Source organism: Myotis myotis, unplaced genomic scaffold (genome assembly GCF_014108235.1).
Source record: "Myotis myotis isolate mMyoMyo1 unplaced genomic scaffold, mMyoMyo1.p scaffold_m19_p_6, whole genome shotgun sequence".
NCBI classification, from domain to species: Eukaryota; Metazoa; Chordata; class Mammalia; order Chiroptera; family Vespertilionidae; genus Myotis; species Myotis myotis.
The window spans coordinates 23,474,525-23,497,003 of NW_023416368.1; the positions used below are offsets into that span (position 1 = coordinate 23,474,525).

General features: G+C 42.1%; 1 protein-coding gene across 1 annotated transcript in view; it reads left to right on the forward strand.

Annotated features, from left to right (window-relative positions):
* The first annotated feature begins 5,876 nt into the window (after nt 1-5,876).
* Nucleotides 5,877-22,479, forward strand: part of DPYSL3 (dihydropyrimidinase like 3) — a 103,636-nt gene continuing 87,033 nt past the window's right edge. The window contains exon 1 of the mRNA XM_036312915.1: nt 5,877-6,257. Coding sequence (XP_036168808.1) covers nt 5,877-6,257 — 381 coding nt within the window. The remainder of the gene's footprint in view (nt 6,258-22,479) is intronic.

Here is a 22,479-nt window from a genome sequence, read left to right on the forward strand (position 1 = left end):
CTGTGAGAGATTAATATAGACTATTGGTTCTTTTTCAGAGGGAGGAAGAGAGGGCAGAACAGGTAAGGGGCACTTTAACTTTATTATATTTTATTGCCTAAAACATGAATAAAATGTGATGAAAAGTTAGCATTTATAAACTTGAGAGAGAGAGAGTACATGGGAGTTTGTTAAATAACCCTCTGCTTTTCTGTCATTTTGCAATTTCCATTGAAAAGGAAGGAAGGGAGGGAGAAATAAACACAGGATTCATTACAGGGCTGTTATTTTTACTTTGGATGGCAAAGAGTAAGAGAATTGTTTTTTTTAAATAATCAAAATGAGACATAAAAATAACAAATAAGCACTTTTTTTTTTGAAATTTTGGGAACATACTCTGAGCCATTGTGGCTGGGAAAGAGGTTGGGCAGGTTATAGTTTTCTTTGGTTTGTTTGTTCATTTGCTTTTTATTTTTTTTATTTTTCATGTAACCTGTAACTTGACTGTCTATCTCTTACTCAGGGATTTTCATGTAGGAGATTAAATTGCACCTGTGCACCTGCACCTTAGAGCACTGGCAGTGAATTATCTGCTTTATCATATTGGTCAGCAATTACTTAGCATTTGTCTCCTTCTCACTTAAGGCAAAAGGAAATTCTGTGATTGACATTGGCCTTGGAACATTTGAGAACAGTAACATCAAAGAGAGATGCTCGGTGGATGAAACTGGGAAGGAAACCCCAACAACTCCCGACTCGGAAGGCGATTATGTCGAGTCTTATTAAGCAGTCCTTTGGTGGGAAGGATTTGCCTCAAGGACATTTCTAAGCCCTCATTCTGCACCCTCATCATCATGATCATTTTCCCTGTCAGCTGTCCACTGCTGGGGTCCTTTGCATGAGGTGACAACTTGACTCTGATGAGGGGTCTAATGTCCTCTTATTTTTATTTTTCACTTTAGAAAATAGATCTTATTAATGGAGGGGAGCTAACATCTTGGCTCACTCATTCTCCACCAGAGATTTTTGACATGCCCCTTTAAACATTCTGGACAGCCCTTTAAAAAAATAACATGCTTTTTTAAAATTATAAAAGTAACTCACACTTATTATAAAGATTTTGGAAAATATAGAAATGCATGGAAGAAGAAACAAAAAGTTACTAATAATCCTACAACTCATCTTTTATTAATTTTTTATATATGTTCTTATTTTTTTTCTCCCTACATGTATATATTTATGAAATAGCAGGGATTTTTTCTGCATGCACAATTGGGGTTATTAAAAATATTTTATAATCTGATTTTAACATTGTGCATAGATTTGAAAAATGACCTATTTCCAGGTTTCTAATGAACACTTTGTTTACCAATACTGAGCTGTAACTCAGTAGTAGCCTGTCAAGAGAATTCTTAGGGTGTGGTGGAGGTATATTGAAAATAGCAGATATTTTTAAACATATATTCCAAACATTATTATAGCGTCAATTTGCTCCATAAACCCTGCAAAGCTGAAGTCATAGGACAAGTTCATTATTACAAACTCTGTTTTATTGTAATGATATGTCTGAAATAGTCTGAGGAAATGAAGGACTGATATTTATTAAGCACCTACTAAGTATCAGGCAGAAAGCTGAATCTTTTGCAAAGATTGCCTTATATATACCATAAGTAGGGTAAAAAAATGAAGTCTCTAATTTCTGTTCCTATACAATAGGAAAGAGATAATTCTGCAGTTCAAGGAAGAAAAAGACAGAGGGTGGGTTTTGATCAGAAATATGTTTCCATTCACTGTTGAGTCAAGGTAAACTGCATAACTCCTCCATTTTCTCCTTATTGTGAGCATGGAGCACAGACTTAGTATTAAAATTTTGTCTCCTATTGGGTAGAATTTTGCTTCATAAGAATGCGGTGCAATTCATTTTGAATGAAAGGTATTCCATGGGCAGCTATCTCGGGATTGCTGGATTGCTTTGTGCATGCCACTGCTGCCTAACACTGTCTGCCTTCTGCTGATCTATAGGTAATAGAGACGCCTCCAGAATACATTTCCTTAAAGTTATAATTGGATCTGCTAGGGGCTCACATCACAAGTCATCTCAATGCAAAGTGGCAAGTCATTTACTGCAGAGTTACAGGAAATGCAAATTTGAGCTGGTATGTGAAAAGTGGGAAGCTCTATTTTGTTGCCCATGTAATAGAAATAGCTTGCTGTTTGTACACTGTTTTGAATAGCCCCTTCTCTGGGAAGTCTGACTTAAGGTGGCATAGACACAATGCTATTCTCATGTTTGTAACTATCATGAGAAATGCATCCTCTATCTTACTAGGGAGAGACATGACAGACTTCCTGGGCTAATGGTTGGTGATTTCTTTTTTGTCTTAAATATGATGTATTTTTATTGATTTTATAAAGAGAGAGAGAAAGGGAGAGGGAGAAAGAGAGAGAAACATCAATGAGAGAGAAACATCGATTGGCTACCCCCTGCACATTCCCTATTGGGGCTTGACTCCTCAACCCAGGCATATGCCCTGACTGGGATTGAACTGGCAACTTCTCAGTGCACGGGTGCATGGGACAACACTCAACCAACTGAGCCACACCAGCCAGGGCTATTTCTTTTTTGTCTTAATTAAAGTTAACTTTTTCCCAAGAACAGGTGAGCCACTTAGAATTATTTCCTATGTTAACACCATACGTCTGGTCTTCCATTTATTATCTCTTTGGATCCTTACAACAGAATTTTATTGTGGGGTGGTTTTTAAGAGCACAGGCTCTGGAACTAGCCAGTAGAGTGTTTGAATTCCAGCTTGAAGTGCTAGCTGTGATACTTCGGGCAAGGAGCTTAACTTTTCTAGGCCTCGTATTCTCCGTTGGTAAAATGAGAATAACAATCACCCTAAATGTATGGGGTTGATATGAAAATTAAGGCAATGGACGTGAAGTTCTTAGCACAATGCCTTACTAAAGGAATGAAGTCCATAATAATCCTATTAGGTGGCTGAGGCAAATATGGAGCAGAAAGATAGCAAGAGGTTAAGTAAGACACCTGGCCTGAAGCCCCATAATTACAGAACTGAAGTCAGATCAGCCTTTTCCATTTCAGTCTTCTTTTTTAATTAAACGCAGATGTGTATACAGAGCTGTGGACTCTAAATCTGTTTCATTAACAAATGTAATTAATGAGCATGTACAATGCAGCATATTGGTGAGGCAATGTAGCTGTAACAAAGGGGCTGATCTCCCCCCACCCCCGTGCCCATATGTACGAGCTAAGCACCCACATTCAGAATGGGCCCCTCTTAAAGGAAACAGACTCTGCACATATCTCGCATCCCATTATGATTCTGTCATAAATTGGGCATTTACTCAGATCCTCAACTTCCTCGCTAGTAAAAGAAGAATTTATAGTACCTGACTTGCAGTGTTATTAAGAATAATCAAGATACTGCATGGTGAGTCAACAGCACTGAGCCTGCCGCAGAATAGATTCCTAATAGATGTTCGCTAATATCCTTATTGTCCTTGCTGACGGTGTTGGTGGCAGTGGTGCTTATAGAGTCAGGGGGCGAAGAGTTTGTATTTCCTGACCAGCCGATCTAAAATTTGGCTATCTTATTTTCTTCATAGCTCTTGTGACTATCTGTCCTGATTATTCTTATTTATTGTCTGTTTCCCTCCACTAGAATTATGTTCCAAAGAAGACACATAGCAAGTGTACCCCTAAAAGTCTGTAAATGAATTGAGTGGAGAAGAGGTAGACAGCAATGGGAAAGAAGATGGAAATAACCTACATGAGCAAGCAAGAGGGAATGCCCTGCATTACTGATTTCTCACATGAAATTCTGGGTTCATAATCAATCAGCATCTCTCAAAAAGGAGCAGCTAGCTGCCCAGAGGAAGTCAGCTTAAGAACTCCTGAATAATTTTGATAGAGCACAGGTAAGCAAATGCCTTTCTCCTCACTAGGAATAAGTATAACTTATGTCAACATCCCTGTCTTTGACATGAGTTCAGGTCCACTTCTATCTCCCAAACCTTCAAGGCTGTCATAGGCTTGTCACCGAGATCCCATTTTCCAGTATCCCAATTACCCTCCCAAACTGAAGTCCAGAGTTTCAGGTCATCAGATTCAGTGCAGATGCCTTCCAAGATTGTGGCCATGTACACAAAGAAGCCTGCCATATGCTTATGAGCATTACATGAGTCAACATATGGGAAACAATTACAATAGTGATGGGCACATAGCAACAGCTCCATAAATGCTCCTTGTTGTTGCTATCATCATCATCATCATCATCATCATCATCATCATCATCATCATCGTTATCCATGTATTAAAAAAGGATTTATAGACCACCTATTATGTGCCTGTAGATGTTCTAGGCTCAAGATATTCAGAGGTAAACTAGACAGATCAGATCTCTGCCTGAATGGAGCTTATCATGTAGTTGGGGTGAGGGATGTTCAGAAAAGAAAGTTTAGTGCATTGAGCAGAATGGTGAATGCCCCACGCAGATGGCTGGCTGGGGACTACCCTTTTGGTGAGGACAGGTCCCCACCCACCTTGTTTCACACAGTCATTCCAGTATCTTGTGAAGAGCATAGGAAGCACTTAATTCATGTTGGATGAATACGTGAATGAGTGAGTAAATTTCGGAGGGGTCCAGTTTAACGTGGGCACCACAGGTTTTGGGTTTCGGCTGTGTGTGCAGACACCACCCAAACTCCTCCGTTTATGGACCCTGTTTATGTGGCAAAGTCTGGGTTAGAATATAGGTAGGCGGACAAAGGGAGGAGGAGGAGGAGGCTGTGAGAGCGTGCATACTAGTACTATTATATGCAAATAAAATCCTCATGTACCTGAGGTAACATGGAAGGCAAAATCTTTGGTTGTGCATTTTTTGAGGTAAATCTGAGTTTATGTGTGAGCCCAAATGTAGGCTTCTGACTGAGCTTGAGTCAGCTTGTGAGGTATTAGACTGCGGTTTTATGAGGACAGGGAATTAAGAGTATTTTGCTGGGGAAAATATGCCAATCACTGTTATAATTGTTTCACATATATTGACTCATTATGCATGCCTGTGATCTGTAATGTAATTGTCTGAGGGGCTAATTCAGGGTGGATAAAAACAAAAGCTGGGGTGCTATATATGCAGAAAGTGTAGATTTGTCTGTGAATCCATGATAGGCTTTTGTGATTGTTAATGAATTAAGAGGTCTCTCTCCCCCACCCCTCTTGCCCCCCTCCCCTCCCCCCAATTCAGGAGCTCTTTATTTGAGGGTGCAATTGTAAGACAGTCCTAAAATCAGGATGAGACCAGTCTGGAATTATAGGACACCAAAGTCTGGGACTGAGTCTGATAAAACTCAGTTGTGTGGGTGTAAATCAGGATTTGGCTTTGACCCCTGAGCCAACTAGGTTCAAGTGCACTAGCCAGATAGAAAGACTGGTGTTTGCGGGGCAAGCTCGGAGTTGGGGTGGGCGAGGGAGCCTGTGCGTGTGCCTGTGTGAGCGAGGCAAGTTCTTGAGTGTGAATCTGGGGCTCGCTGGATGAGCGGGGAGTGCGCGCGCGCTCGTGTGTGTGTGTGTGTGGGTGTGTGTGTGTGTGTGTGTGTGTGCACGCGCGCCGCAAGTTGGGATTGCTACTTCCCATGGGCGGCAAGGACGCGGAGGACAAGGACGCGAGGCCACATTAAGGTCGGAGCGGTGACCCGAGCGGAGCGCGCCGGCGGGCTGGCGGGGGACTGAAGCCGCGGGCGCAGCACTGCCGCCTCTGGCGCGAAGGCTCAGGCGCCTCCTCCCGCCCCATCCCTGAGGCTCGGCGCACGCGGCCGGGGGCTGCCCTTTCCGCCCCGGGGAAGAGAAGCCGCTGGGCTCCTGTGGCGCTGGAACCATGGCCTCCGGCCGGAGAGGCTGGGACAGCTCCCATGAAGACGATCTGCCCGTGTACCTGGCCAGGCCGGGCACCACGGACCAGGTCCCGCGGCAGAAGTACGGCGGCATGTTCTGCAACGTGGAGGGCGCCTTCGAGAGCAAGACGCTGGATTTCGATGCCCTGAGCGTGGGGCAGCGGGGAGCGAAGACCCCCCGGAGCAGCCAGGGCAGCGGCCGCGGCGCGGGGAGCCGACCCGGGCTCGAAGGCGACTCCCCGCGCAGGAGCCAAGGCCGGGAGGAGAGCCGGGAGCCCACGCCCGCGCCGCCCGCGCCCACCGGGGTGGAGATCCGCAGCGCCACCGGCAAGGAAGTTTTGCAGAACCTCGGCCCCAAGGACCAGGTAAGGGGCCTGGGTCTCCCTTCCGTCCGCCCTCCTTCCCGGAGCAGCCAGGGGCGCCATGGCCCCGGGCGCAACTTTCTTTTGCTCACTTTGCACAGGAATCGGGGACTGGGAGGAGGACAAGGGCATCCTCCGCTGAGCCTGCCGTGACCTCCTCGCCCGGACCTGGATTAGCGCATGACCCCAATTTCAGCATCTAAATGCGCGCGGGTCCCCCTGCCTCCCAGCCGCACCCCAGGGCCATTGGTTCTGAGTGGGTGTGTCAGCCCGGCCAGTCCGGGAAGGCTTAGTGATTTCTCTCGTCTGACTAACCAGACACAATTGTCTGGGCTCCCACTCTGGCCCTTCAGTCTCAGCTCAGGTCATCAGGGCAGAGGGCAGACTGGTGCTGGGAAAATGGGGTCATCGCCATAGCGCCCGGATGAAAATACAGGATGGGCCCTCTCCCCTCTCACTCTTCGAACATCGGTTCTCTTCCTGAAACTTTTAGGTGTAGAGCCACCAGACTAAACAATCGAATCTCCACGCCTCGCTCATGTCCTAGAATGGACATTTCACATCTGTGTTTGTGAAGTGTGTATTTGTATAGAGAGCTTGGCACAAGCCTGGGTACCACAGGGATCCAGCTGTCCCTGGAAGAATATCATTGTATTTTTTAAAAATAGGCGAGTGTGTTAAGGATGCACATTAGACTAGCACGAGCTGCAAGTTTTCCCGGCTCCTCTTCCACGCGCCAAAGCCAATTTCTTCTGTCTGTAATTTTGAGAAACTTAGGTCCCGCTGAACTGACTGGAGGCATGGCATTGACATCCAGCTTGCCCTGATTGATTTATTTCATAGGCAAATCAGAACTGTAGTTCAGAACATTTAGGGCCTGAGCAGGGCTGGAGTATTCAAAGTCCAAACTGATGCTTTTCCGTTGAGGGACAATAGGAATCAGATACGTCACCCTTGTCCAGAATCTAGACTCTAGATAATGGCTGCAAAATCCAGCCGCATATATTATTCTGCACTAATACTGTTGTGAATAATAACCTGAAATGGAAATGTCTGCCTCAGAGCAATTACAGTGAATGCTGACCCAAGTTTTAGATGTTTTTCCATGAAAAGGCAGAGAGCCGGGGAAAGGCCAGCACATCTCTCTCCACTGTTTGATTTTTGGAAGTTTAAGAAAAACAAACAAAACTTTAACTATTGATACCAGCAGGGAAAAGCAAGCCCTGTTGGAAAGGGCCATTGGGGAAATAAGGTCAGTGTCCCTTGGATCACTGTTTGTGATTTTCACCTCATCCTTAGAATATGGGATTTCTCTAGGCCCTACTCAAATACTCTTTTAGGGAAAACTTCAGATCTTCTGGAAGGGTGTCAGCTGATTGGTCAACTGAAGGATGGCCCAATAGGATGGTCATTGCTTGTCTTCAAGTCTGAGTTAGTGAGCGTTGAAATGATCCCTTCCTGACTCTTAGGGGTGGGAGAAAGGCTGGAAAAGGTCAGTGACAATTGTTGTGAGTCAGTGCTGTTCCCTCTGCTGGAACACCCCTGATGTAAGTCAGAGAATATGCCTGGTTTGCAAGATGTAAGAATGGCAACTAGAGAAAGGAAAAATGTTCCTCCTTTAAAACCAGCAATTCTCTCGTTTTCCTTCCTTTTGTCAACCCTATACTTTGGGCTCCTAATTGAAAAATAATAATACAATCCAAGTTTCAGCAGGATTTCTAGTGCCACATGGTTATTTGTAAGTTCGGGCTTGCTGTCAGCTTCACCCAGCACATGTTATTACCTCTAATTTGGTTGAATCACAGTGTTAGAGAAGATGGCATAGGTTATCTACTTCTATACTTGACGGTCACTTCCTTGAAGAAAGGGGTTATGTGTTTGGATTTACCTTGGCGACTAAAATACCTGGTATACTGGAGGTGCTCCATAAATGTTTGATACATTCAACCTCCTTCATTAAGCCATATATTTGCTACCTAAAAGCCAGATGATCATCTGGTCTCAGTTTAAACACTGCCATTTTCAGGGTGCTCTCTCCCTCATGAAGCAACTTTTGGATAACTTTATTTAAGAAACTTGAGCCCAAATCTGCCTACTTGTAGTTTCTACAAACGACTCATAGTTCTGACTTTTGGAAAGAGAAGAATAAATATGGTTCCTTATTCTGAAATATTTTAATGATTTTAAGCATCTGGGCTCATGTATCTGTCAGAAAAGGCTGGGTAATGCAACAGTAACAAGCGATCCCCAACTCTCCATGCCTTAACTAAACAATAGCAGTTTATTTCTTGCTCCTGCTACGGGGCCAGCACGGGTTATCAGAGCAGCTCTGCTCATCATTGCCCCTCAGAGACCTAGACTGACGGAGGCTCCATGCCCACACAATCATGGTGGGAAGAGCATGTGGCAAATTGTTCACAGACTTTTAAACTCCCACTCTGAGGTCACAAACATGGCTTCTGCTCAGATTTCATTGGCCAGAGCAAATCATTACTGCACTGGCTGGCCAGCGGCAGGGTTAGATAGAGAAACAACTGGAGGATGCACCGAGGGAAAACGTGCTCTACCCCCCAACCAGCAGCTCCAGCACGTCCTCCTCCTTATGCTGAGCATCTGTCATTTTTGAGGACTTGCCTTTTTTTTTACTCTTTGCTGGCCATTGTGTGTGTGCAAAATGTTTTTATGGTGTTGTGGTGGGAAAGGCTAGAGCAGTGGTCGGCAAACTGCGGCTCGCGAGCCACATGCGGCTCTTTGACCCCTTGAGTGTGGCTCTTCCACAAAATACCGACTTCTGAGCATGGGGCACAAAGTTTCAATCGCACTGTGTGCGCGCGCCCACACGTGGCATTTTGTGGAAGAGCCACACTCAAGGGGCCAAAGAGCCACATGTGGCTCGCGAGCCGCAGTTTGCCAACCGCTGGCCTAGAGAAACAAAGGGAACTCTCTGCACTCCTATGTAGATGAGTTTATTTCTGTATTTGACACCTAATAAAGTCCATATTCTCTTTAAAAAATATTCAATGGTCCTGGCTGCTGTGCGTGCTCCTGACACATTACTAGAATGCAGGGCAAGGACAGACCTTCCCGCCACACCCGTGGAAACCTCCCTCCATCCTGCCACCAGCCCATAATCAGGGCACTTGGAGATCAGTTGCTCACCCTTGAAACGGTTGCTGCCAAGCCCTTATTCTTCCAAGCTGATTGCAAAGTTGTCAAAATAGATTTTTTTTAAAAGTCTCCATGAACTCAAAATTGGCTTTGTCTCTCTCAAGCATACCTACCTAGTCATTACTCCCACCAAAGGAAAATGAGTTTAATGAATGAATAAATTATGAAGGAATTAAATAATAAAAGTGTTTGGCAGAATAAAAGTATAAAAATGTTTCTGAGTTATACTCCGAATGCCAAGTTCCAGGTTTGGGATATGACTGGGTTTATGTTGTGGTTCTGGACCTACCAGTAAACACCTTATTAAATCTTATAGTTAGAGTTTTCTCATGATAGACATTCATGTTGCCAAAATCCTCCGTGGGTGGCTCACACAACTTTTTGTTTATAATTTTTTAAAACATTTTTATTGATTTCAGAAAGGAAGGGAGAGGGAGAGAGAGATAGAAACATCAATGATTAGAGAGAATCATCGATTGGCTGCCTCCTGCACGCCCCCTACTGGGGATTAATCCCACAACCCGGGCATGTGCCCTTGACCAGATTCGAACCTGGGACCTTTCAGTCCGTAGGCTCACGCTCTATCCACTGAGCCAAACTGGCCAGGGCTGTTTATAATTTTTTTTAAAATTGGATTTATTGAGGTATAATTTACATACGTAAAATGTTACCCTTTAAAGCATACAGTTTTCTGAGTTTTAACAAATGATTTTGTGTGTGTGTGTATGTGTGTGTTTATATATTTTAATCTTCTGGGAATATATCCTAAGAATACCCAAACATGAATTTGAAAGAATATTTGCATCCCTATGTTTATTGCAGAGTTATTTACAATCGCAAGATCTGGAAACTTTTTGTTTACTTTTTTTGACAATAAGTGCAGAAAAAGCAATTCCATGTGAAAAGTACATATTTTCTACCACTTCTCAGGATGGTTTCCAGAATTGTTCTTGCAGTGAAGGAATTACTAAAGGGAATGTAATTATGATACATGGTTGGCCAAGAGCAAATGATACTGCAAAGGCTCTGTCATCCAATGAAAACAGAGTAATGACATTATGATTACATGTGTGTATTGATAACTCCCTTTCAGGAGTCGTGGGTCATTTCTAGTTCCCTGCTTCCCACAGGGGCCACTTTGGGGCAAGATGTTTCTTTTCTGAAGTCAGCAGGGGTTTAGGATGTTGGAGGAGAGAATTTACACAAATGAGATGTGGCTCTTAACTTTTGACTGTTTGTCATGTGCCTTCTGGTCCTGGGCAATACGTTTTCAAAAGGACCCCGCGACACTGAGTTCTCTTCCTTCCCCTACACAAGGAAAGACAGATGCACATAGAAGTGTAGGTTTATAGAGGCCTGGCTAGTCCTCAGAATCCAAATCCTGGATGTAAATTATTTTTACAAGGCTGCTCTGACTCATGGGAGTGTGCACTTAGGGAAAGAGGCGCTTGCTTACCTGAATCTAGAAGTATGTTTACTTCCCCTGACTCGGAAGTGTTTGAAACCTTTCAGAACTTTGGTTTAGTTTGACAGTAGGCATTTGAGGTTCATAAAAAGCATGTCTTCCTAGTAATGCTGGGATTGGCAGGGTTCCCTCAAAGTAATGGTCCCTGGAGACAGGGTTTTGCTGACAGCTCTTGTAAGTAAAGTTTAAGACGGCCAGGGGCTGTCTGTGATGCTTTCCTGTCAGCGATCCTCTAGCTGATTTTCCTTGTGATTTATGTCCACTGGGCATTATCCCTCTAGTAGTGTTTCAGGGAGAGAGAGGATACAGCTGATGAGGAACAGGAGCTCTGGCTGTGGAGAATGCCATCTTGGCTGGGAAGCTCAGCCCTTCGGTTTGGGGAGGAGGCAGAAGGCCCATATAGGTGTGTAAGCCTTGTTTAAAATTAAGTCTCTAGGAAAATGTGATGTTAAAATTTATCTGTACTCTTAGATGAACTCATAGGCATTCAAAAAACAGCTCTACTCCACCAAGAGACAATTAGATGCGTCAGAAACAAACAAACAAACAAACCACACAAAACTTAACTGGATAAAGCATTAGCAGTCTCAGCTTGGAGATCCTAGCTTTAACCAGCTGTACTTCTTGGGCAAGTTAGCTCTCTTCTCTCTAAGCTTCAGTTCCCTCCTTTCTAAAACAAAAGGGCTGGGCCAGTTGGTCACTGTGGCAATGGTCTAGACATTTTTTTTTATTTTTCTCCTCTATGCAAATTACATATACCTATCCTATATAATAAAAGCCTAATATGCAAATCGACCGAACAGCAGAATGACCAGTCACTATGATGCTCACTCACCACCAGGGGGAAGACACTCAACACAGGAACTTCCCCCAGCCCACAGGCCCTAGGCCAGCCAAGGCGGGTGCCAGCAGGAGCCCCCAATCGCCCCGCCAGTTGCCCCGCAAATGAAGGGAACTGGCGGCGGCGGCGGGGGTTGGGGCTGGCAAGCGGGCAAAGCCAGGCCAGCCAAGGTGGATGCCAGGAGGGGCCCCCCGACTGCCCCGCCGGCTGCCCCACAGATGGGCCCTGATCGCTGCCCAGGCCTAGGGACCCTACCTGTGCACGAATTTCGTGCACCGGACCTCTAGTACATCTATATAAATTACATACACAAATAATCTGTTGATATCTTTTGACCATTAGACAGTACAAATAAAAAAGTACAAAGTAAAAAGGAAAAGATAGCATAATAAGTACAAATAGAAATCCTGATTTTTTTCCTGGTACCCCAGTAGCTCGTCTTGCCTACCCAATAAAATAGTGCTTGTAAGTCCGCAACCTTTAAGACAAAAGCCATAATAGTCAGTGGTTCTAATATCATAGTCATTAATAGCCCTTTTATATTGCCTTTTTTCACTCAGCAATACACATGTAAGTTTCCTCCATGTCTTTTCATAGCTTGAGAGCTCATTTCTTTTTAACACTGAATGTACTACAGTTTATGTATCCTCTCACCTACTGAAGGACATTTTGCTTGCTTCCAAGTTCTGACAATTAGGACTAAAGATAGTGTGAACATCCACATACAGCTTTCTGTGTGGACATAAATTTTCAGTTCATTTGAGTAAATGCCAAGGAGTGTGATTACTGGATCATATGGTAAGAGTATGTTTAGTTTTGTAAGAAATCTCAAAACTGACTTCCAAAGTGGCTGCATCATTTTACATCCCTACCAGCAATGCATGAGAGTTCCTGTTGCTCCCCATTGCCACCAGCATTTGGTATCCTCAGTGTTTGGGATTTTGGTTGTTCTAATAGATGTGTAGTGGTATCTCGTTGTTGTTCTAATTTGTAATTCCCTAACGACATCCAAGGTGAAGCATTTTTTTGTATGCTTACTTGACATCTGTAGATCTTCTTTGATCAGATGTCTATTCAGGTCTTTTGACCCTTTTAAAATTGGGTTGTTCCCGTATTTCTTTCATGCATTGTGCTTTTGGTGCTGTATCTAAAATGTCATTGCCATACCCAAGTTTATCTAGCTTTTCTCCTGTGTTATCTTCTAGGAGTTTTGTAGTTTTGCATTTAAGTCTGTGATATATTTTGAGATCATTTTTGTTAGGGGTATACAACCTGTGTCTAGATTGTTCTGGATGTTCAGTTGTTTCAGTACCATTTGTTGAAAAGGACTATCTTGGCTACATTGTATTTCCTGTACTTCTTTATCAAAGTTCAGTTTACTATATTTATATGGGTCTATTTCTAGGCTCTATATTATTTTCCGTTAATCTATTTGTCTGTTCTTTTGCCAATACCACATTGTCTTAATTATTGTTGTAGCATTATAGTAAGTCTTGAAGTTGGGTAAGTGTCAGTTTCTTTGAGTTTATAAGTATGATGTTAGCTGCAGGTTTTTTATAGATGTTCTTTATCAGGTTGAGGAAGTTCCCATCTATTTTTTGTTTGCTGAGGATTTTTATCATGAATGGGTGCTGCATTTTGTCAAATGCTTTTTCTGCATCTATTGATATGATCCTGTGATTTTTCTTCTTTCGTCTGTTGATGTGATGGATTACACTAATTTTATAATATTGAACCAGTCTTGCGTACTTTAGGTAAATCCCACTTGGTTGTGGTATTTAATTTTTGTTATACATTGCTGGATTTGATTGCTAATATTTTGTTGATAATTTTTGAATCTATGTTCATGAGAGATATTGGTCTCTACTTTTCTTTGTAATATATGTCTGGTTTTGGTATTAAGATAATGCTGGCTTCATAGAATGTGTTAAGTAGTATTCCCTTCGTTTCTATCTTCTGGAAGTGATTGTAGGGAATTTGTATAATTTCTTCCTTAAATATTTGGTAGAGTTCACCAGTGAACCCATCTGGGCCTGGTGCTGTCTGTTTTGGAAGATTATTAATTATTGATTAAATTTACTTAATAAATTATAGGTATATTCTGATAGTCTATTTCTTCTTGTGTGAGTTTCGGCAGGTTGCATCTTTTAAGGATTTAGTCCATTTCTTCTAGGTTATCAAATTTGTGGGCATAGAGTTGTTCATAATATTGTTCTATAATCCTTTTAATATCCATGGGAACTATAGTGATGTTGCCTCTTTCGTTTCTGATATAAATAATTTGTGTTTTCTCTCTTTTTTCCCCCCTTAGTTATCCTCGCTGGAAGCTTATTAATTATTGATCTTTTCAAAGAGCCAGCTTATGGTTTTGTTAATTTTCTTTGTTGATTTCTTATTTTCAATTTTATTGATTTATGTTCTAATTTTTATTCTCTCTTTTATTCTGCTTACTTTGGGTTTAATTTATATTTGTTTTCTAGTTTCTTAAGATGGAAGCTTACACTATTGATTTTAGGTCTTTCTTTTTTCCTAATATATGTATTCCATGTTATAAATTTCCCTCTAAGTACTGTTTTAATTGCATCCCAGGAATTTTTATATGTTGTATTTTCACTTTTATTTAGCTCAAAGTATTTTATAATTTATTTTGCTGTTATTCATATGATTTATACATCACTATACACATGTACATATGTACATATATAAGTGAATACATTGTTGCTAATATTATTTTGAATAAAGTGTTTTGTTAGATCAATTAAGGATAAGAAAAATATTTTATCTTCAATTATTCTTTCTTCAGTGCTCTTCCTTTCTTTGTATAGATCCAAGTTTCTGACCTATAACATTTTTCTTCTCTATGAAGAACATTTAACATTTCTTCTGAGGCAGATCTGCTGCCAACAATTCCCTCATTTGTGGCTTATCTAAGAAATTCTTTATTTCTTCTTCAGGTTTTAAGGATATTTCACAAGGTTAGAATTCTAGGTTGGTGTTTTTTTCTCTCTCACCACATTAATATTTAACCCTATTGTCTTCTTGTTGGTATGATTTCTGAGGATATTTGGATGTAATTTTGATGTTTGCTTCTCTATTGGTAAGGTGTCTTTCCCCCCTACCCCCCCCCCCCGCCCCCCATAGGTTCTTTTAATTTTTTTTTATTTTCAATTTTCTGAAATTTGAATATAATATGTATAAGCATCTTTTTCTTTCTTTCTTTCTTTTTTCTTTTGCCTTTTCTCGGAGCTTCTTCCATCTGTGGTTTGGTGTCTGTCATTAATTTTGGGGAAATTTTCAGTCATTATTGCTTTGAATAATGCTTCTGGGTTTTTTTCTTTCTTCTCCTCTGGTAATACCATTATGTGTATGTCCCACCTTTTGTAGTTGTCTCACAGTTCCTGGATATTCTGTTCTGTTTTGTTTAGTTAAACTTTCCCCTTTTTGCTTAGCTTTAGAAGATTCTATTGTTCCATCCTCCAATTCAGAGATTCTTCCCTCAGCTGGGTCTATTTTACTAAAGAGCCCATCAAAGGCATTCTTCTTCTATTATATTGTTTTTCATTTCTAGCATTTTCTTTTTAAGATTTCCATCTCTCTGTCTACATTATGTTTGTTATTGCATGTTGTCTCTTTTTCCCATGGAAGCATATTAACCATAGTTTTTCTAAATTACTGGTCTGATAATCCCAACATCCCTGCCATGTCAGGCTCTGGTTCTGATGTTTGTTCACGCTCTTCACACTGTGTTTTTTGCCTTTTAGTGTGCCTTGCATTTTTTTGTTGTTGTTGAAATGTGGACACAATGTACTAGGTACGATGAACTCCAATAAATAGACCTTTAGTAATGTAGTGGTAAGACGAGGGATGGGAAGCATTCTGCAGCCCTATGCTTAGGACTTTTGACGAGCTCATGGCCCTTGACTGTAGATTTCCCGATGCTTCTCAGCCCCCCTCCAGAGGCAGGAGGAGATCTTTCTCTGAGAGTCACCGTGAGGACAAGCAGAGCTCTTGGCGGTAATGATCATAAAACTGTGAGAGCCCTCTGATAACTGAGTCCCTCTGGAGCTTTTGACTCTCAGAGTTGTCCACACTGAGTTTCCAGCAGTTTTTCCACTACAGTTCAGGTTTTCCTACCCCAGATGGTTTCCATGAAAGTGTTTGCTTATGGGGTTCTGCTCAGGAAAATTGTGATTTTCTGTATCCACTTGTCTCTCTAATTTTTGGTGCAGCAGTTTTCCCTGTGAATTCACCTTTCTGCTGGACCCACTAGTAAGAAGAGCTATTGATTTGTTAGTTTGCTTAGATTTTTACTTGTTCAGATGGAGTGGCAACTTCTAAGCTCATTAATGCCAGACTGGAAACCCTAAATGACCTTTTTAAACTTGTGTTATTATGGCATTTTTACAGAGAATCAGTGCTTTTCTAAAGCCTAATTTACAATGGCTTTATAGTACTCCACTGTGAGGTATCACTTATTTAATTACTAATTCCTTTTAATTGGTTACTTATGGGTGTGTTTTTTCAGTTTTAATTTCACTTTTGCTATTGTGAGTAAGGAGGTGATTGACCTCCTTCTAGCTAAATGTTTGTACATATTCATTTCATTACCATTGACAATGAATAATTCCTAGACATGACTGCATGTGGTGTGGTCCTTTCCATCCTGCACGAACACAAGCATGGGATGGTTGCTTCCTACAGGAAACTTCACAAGCAGGACACCAGGGCATTTAAAGGCAGGGAAGCCTTTTGTATAAACTCTATAAGAACGAGGGATGCATCCTGGGCCACATTGCTTAACTGTGGATGAAATTAAGGGGCCACAAGAGCCAGGTGACACAAAGTAAAAGACATAGGAAGAAGAAGATTTTAAATCTTAGCTGCAGATAGAAAATTAAAGTTATGAAAAGGAGACCTACTAAAAGAACAAAATTTACTGTAACAAAGTAGTTCACATTATAAGCCCTTACAATTTTATGGGCTTGGGAGCACACATATGAGGTTGAAGGAGTATTCTAATGAAAAGTTTCATTTGTGGAGTACTTATTTATTCAAAGCACTCCTGTCTCCAATTCTCACCATAACGCCACAAAATAAGTATATATCTACATAGTCTGGAAGAAAAACTGAATCTCGGAGAGGTTGACTTCCTATAATCATACAACTGGAAAAAGTCAGGATTTAAGCTCTGGGACTTGTCTGATTGCTTCTGCTACACCACGTTGCTATGGTGGCAGCTAAGCATCGATTGGTACCGAATGAGGTCCGGCACCTAACACTGATGTGGCTAAGAGGATTATTCAAAATAAAGTATCTACTCATGGGACTTTCTGGAGAGTGAGAGGATGGGGTTCACAGAATCAACATAGGAAAGCAGAATTTGGTTAAGTCCAAAAGGTGAACACAGCAGCTAAAGCAGAAAACATCAGAAGCTAGGAGGCCCTAGAAAGCCGCCAGGACACAGAGAAAGGGAGGGAAGAAATAGGAGGGACTAGGACAGCCGTGGGCAAACTACGGCCCTCGGGCTGAATCTGGCCCGTTTGAAATGAATAAAACAAACAAAAAAAAGACCGTACCCTTTTATGTTATGATGTTTACTTTGAATTTATATTAGTTCACACAAACACTCCATCCATGCTTTTGTTCCGGCCCTCCGGTCCAGTTTAAGAACCCATTGTGGTCCTCGAGTCAAAAATTTTGCCCACCCCTGGACTAGGACAATTGTCATGATAAGCACCAAGAGCTAATGATAATTTTTGTTGGGTGCTATGATTTGCTGGGGGGTCAGCCTGATTTAAAGGCGCCTACCAAGGGCAGATAGTATTCAAAGGATGGTGGCAGAGATTGGGTTCAATTCTCAGTTTACAAGACCCTGGAGCTCACACACAGCGCATTTTGGACAGTCTATCAAAGGCGGAACCAATTGTTTTATTTCAAGCAGATAAACTGTGTCCAAAGAGAAAAGATGCAATGCTTACTTTGAGTTGGAAGTGGGCTGGGGAGAGACTGTTGTCTTGTAATATTCCTACATCCTGTCAATTAGAAATAAATAAAACTAACGAAATGGAAAGCTGTGTGATAAATGGATATTGAGTGAGAAGGAAAAAAAATACACTTGATGAATGATGACACCTCACACAATTAGTAGGGAGGGACTACATTTCCAGGGACACAGTTTTTTCCTATACACCACCAGGGGAGAGACGGGAAGCCAGCCAGTGGTACACTTAGGGAACTTTTCAGTGAGATTACCGGGTGGGGAGCAGGGAGTTTGAAATGGGGAGAGGGATTTGAAATGAAGGCAGTATCTGGCAATGCATGCTGACAGCTAAGAAACTGTGCACAAGTAGAGTCTGTATACTTTTCTTATAAAGATCCAAATAGTGAATATTTTAGGCTTTATGTGCTATAAGCTGTGTGTCCCAACTAGTAAACTCTGTATAGCAGGAGCATGAATAGACAATATGTAAATGAACGGGTGGCTATGTGCCAATTAAACTTTATTTACAAATCAGGTGGAGGGCTGGATTTGGCCCAAGGGCAGTTGTTTGCGGACCCTGGTCTTGAATACAAGAAAAGGGGCACGTGTGTGTGTGTGTGTGTGTGTGTGTGTGTGTGTGTGTGTCAGAGTGGCAGAGTGAGTCCTAGCAACTTTTCTAGATGAAAAGATTCAGACATTTGAAGTAGATATAGTAACTATCCAAAACAATCTAAAAGATTCAACAAGGAGCACTGGTTCCCCTTTTCAGGATGTCTGAGATTAGAGGAAGAAATTAAAAATAAAAACATATCTGATATTGCGGAGAACAATGCAAGGTATTTGAGAATGGCAATCTATGAAGTGTAGGCAAGGCTTTGTGAAGAACAAAGACAGGAGAGAGGGGGAGGTTGAAGAGGATAACCTGGAAATAACAGCGGGAGAGAAATAAACAAAGGAAGTCCCAGTGATGAGGAAGAAGGAGGCCAAACTTAAAACAAGGCTTTGCGGGAGTGCTAGGAAGAGGGGAGGTGCGCAGGCAGCAAACAGCTTGGAGCTTCAAGAAGAGGCAAGAGAGGCAAAGGTGGGAAAGAGACTTTTCGGAGTGCTGGCAGAATGTGACAGGATTAAATGAACAGGGAGGATTACTCTTAAGACATGTCAATAGATTACAAATGTAGAGCTTTGGGAGCTGAGATAAAAGTCCAATAAAAGTGTGATTAGGCGTTCGCAGGGAAAGGGTGGATGCAGTTGGGCATGTGTCTGTTACCTTCTGGAAGATGTGTGCTCACTGCAGGAAATCTGATTTAGGAGTCAGCCATTCAGCTGGGGCATGAGGCATGCAGTGAGAATCATTGGCTACACATTCACTCTCTCATTAATTTTTTATTTTATTTTTTAAACTAGAGGCCTGGTGCATGAATTCATGCATGGGTGGGGTCCCTTGGGGTGGCCTGCGGAGACTGGGCCCCAGCTCATGCCCCAGCCTTGCAGCCCCAGCTTGTGCCCCCAGCCTCATAGCCCCATAGCACCACAGCCCCGCCTGGCACCCCACCTTGGCCTGGTGCCGCTTCCTCACCTGCTCCACCATCCCACCACGATCCCGCTCTCGTTGGGGCGCATCAGGGCCTGCAGCGCCTCCACTGCCGCCTGCTGCCAGCACTGTGTCACCGACGCCTGCCATGTTCTGTGCCATCCCCTGGTGGTCAGTGCACATAATAGCGAGCGGTCGAACTCCCGGTCTCCCGGTTGAACTCCTGGTCAAATGGCCACCTGAGGGAACAATTTGCATATTGGACTTTTATTATATAGGATTCTTTTTTTAATATTTATTTTTTTAAATTGAATTTATTGGGGTGACATTGGTTAATAAAATTATATAGATTTCAGGTGTACAGTTCTATAATACATCATCTGTATATTGTATTTTGTGTTCACCACCCTGAGTCAAGTCTCCTTCCATCACCATTTATCCCCCCTGTACCCTCTGCTTCCTCCCCCAACCTCCATTTCCCTGTAGTAATCACCATACTGTTGTCTGCATCTATGAGTTGTGTGGGTTATTTTTGCTTAATCCCTTCACCTTTTTCATCCCTCTCCCCAACTCCCTTCCCCTCTGACAGCTCAGTCTGTCCTCTGTATCTATGAGTGTGTTTCTATTTTGTTTGTCAGTTTATTTTGTTCATTAGATTCTACATATAAGTGAAATTATATGGTGCTTGTCTTTCTTTGGCTAGTTTATTTCACTTAGCATAATATTCTCCAGGCCCATCCATGCCTTCTCAAAGGGTAAGATTTCCTTCTCTTTTACAGCCAACTAGTAACCCATGGTGTAAATGGACCTCAGCGTTTTTTATCCACTCATCTACTGATGGGCACTTGGGCTGCTTCCAAATCTTGGTATTTGTAAATAAAGCTTCAATGAATATATAGAGGTGCATATGTTCTTTCTAATTAGTGTTTTGGGTTTCTTTGGATATATTCAATTTTCCTTCCATCCATTCATGGGTCCAATAGATATTTACGGAGAGTCCCCCATGAGCTTCTTCAGGGTCCCAGCACTCAGAGAGCATCAGGTACTTGAAGAAATCATGTTAAAGAGGTGATGGCAGCTTCAAAATGAATGCTCAGGAGAAGGGCACTGGGCCTCCATCAGGCCAGAGGAGGGAGACGGCAGGACGTGGATAGTCACGGAAAGATTTCTCCAGCACAAGGCAGATGCATCCAACGACACTGTGGAATCTCAGAGCTAGAAGCAATTTCAACGCTATTTTCTCACCTTCACTTTATAAATGGGAAAACGGAGACCTTCAGAGGGCAATAAGGGTGAAAAATGGAAATTGTTGAGTGCTTATTATATGGTAGGCACTCTTTTATTTCTTGTTGTTATTCTTTTACTATGCTAAAATATGTATAACAAAAAACTTATAAATTTCAAGTTCAATTCAGTGGCATTAAATACATTTACAGTGCTATGCTGTTATCACTATCTTGTTCCAGAACTTTTCCATTTCCCAAAAGGAAACTGTAACCATGAAGCAGTCACTCTCCATTCCCCACTCCCTCCTGCCCTGAGTAACTGCTAATCTGCTTTCTGTCCCCATTGATTTGCCTATTTTTGGACATTCCATATCAGTGGGATCATATAATATGTGACATTTTGGGGGGAGTCTGGCTTATGTCAGTTAGCGTAATGTTCCAAGGTTCATCCATGCTGTGGCATGTATCAGTCCTTCATTCCTTTTTTGTGGCTGTATAATATCCCATTGTATAGATACACCACACTTAGTTTATCCAGTCACCAGATGGTGGACATTTGGGTTGTTTGTATTTGTTGGCTGCTGTGAATAGTGCTGTGCCAGACACTCTTTAAAGCACTTTACATTTATTAAGTTAATCTGTTCACACACACACACACACACACACACACACACACACACACAAAACATTGGAGGGAGGAATTATAATGACATCTATGTTACAACGAGAAAAGAGAAGGTTAGATAGCAAGTTTCACAGTTAGTAGACGGGGTTGAGAGGTTGGAACTAAGACCCCAATTTTTTATTTTCCAGCCCAGGGCTCCTTTCACTCTCCCCAGTAGCTCTGCTCCGTAAGGGCACTCGCCGCTCGCTCCTGACTGCCCTTCCTCAGTGTCCACCCAGCCACATGTGCTCAGTATATTTGGGTAAACTAGTTGACTTACTAGTAAACCCTTTTGCTGAGTAATATATAGGGGGGAACAAAAGGAAGGACTAGAAATCATAAAAAGTCACTCTATGTATTATAATAGTTAATTTATAAAACAACTGATCCAGTAACAGGGATTATAAATAATTTATGGTGTATTCATATAAAATATTATAGAGACATTAAAAGTGATATTGGCTCGGTTGATTGGGCATCATCCCATAAAATCAAAAGGTCACAGGTTCAATTCCCCATCAGGGCACATACTTTGGTTGTGGGTTCAATCTCCAGTCCGGTCAGGTATGGGAGGCAATGGGCAATGGGCCAATGTTTCTCACATTGATATTTCTCTCTCTCTCTCTCTCCCCCTCTTCCTCTCCCTCTAAAAATCAATAAACATATCCTCTGGTGAGGATTTTTAAAAAGGCTACCGTAGGAGAGTAGTGGCATGAGAATGTGTTCTTGGGTTATTCAGTCTCTCTGCCCTCTGAAGGAAGGCGTGATCGACTCCTTGGGTAGCAACGCGGAGGCTTAGAGAAGGTAAATAACCTTCAGGAGCCCAAGCCAGGATTCTGTCTACCTCCCAAACCCATGCTTTCAGCCACAATAAAAAAATTCAATCGAAATTGAGCAAAATCTTCGCAGTGGCATATTTCTGAGCAGTGAGATAATGGGGAACTTGTGTTTTCTTTTATTCCTTCAGCACCATTTCAACATTTTCCACAAGGCCTTGCATTTGCTTTTGAAATTGAAGAAAGGCATTACATTTGCTGTTACAACAAAAGAGAATCCTGCTCAAGTTAACTTCAAAACATAGTTGATTAAAAAAAGAGATGAAATTCTCATGGAGGAAAACGGGTCACAGCAAAAGTCAGGAACAGTGCTGGAGAGAAGCCCTCAGTGGAGGTCCATCCAGTTCCGCGGGCACTTTCGTTGCCGTCTCAACATTTGGGAACGATTAATGGATGCTGACCACTCCTTCTCCCGAAATAAGCATTTCTATTTCCCAATTCCTTACAAAGTTCTTGTGATGATTTGAGAAAATAGTTGACAAACCATGCCAAATTGTATGCAGTTGTAGCCTGG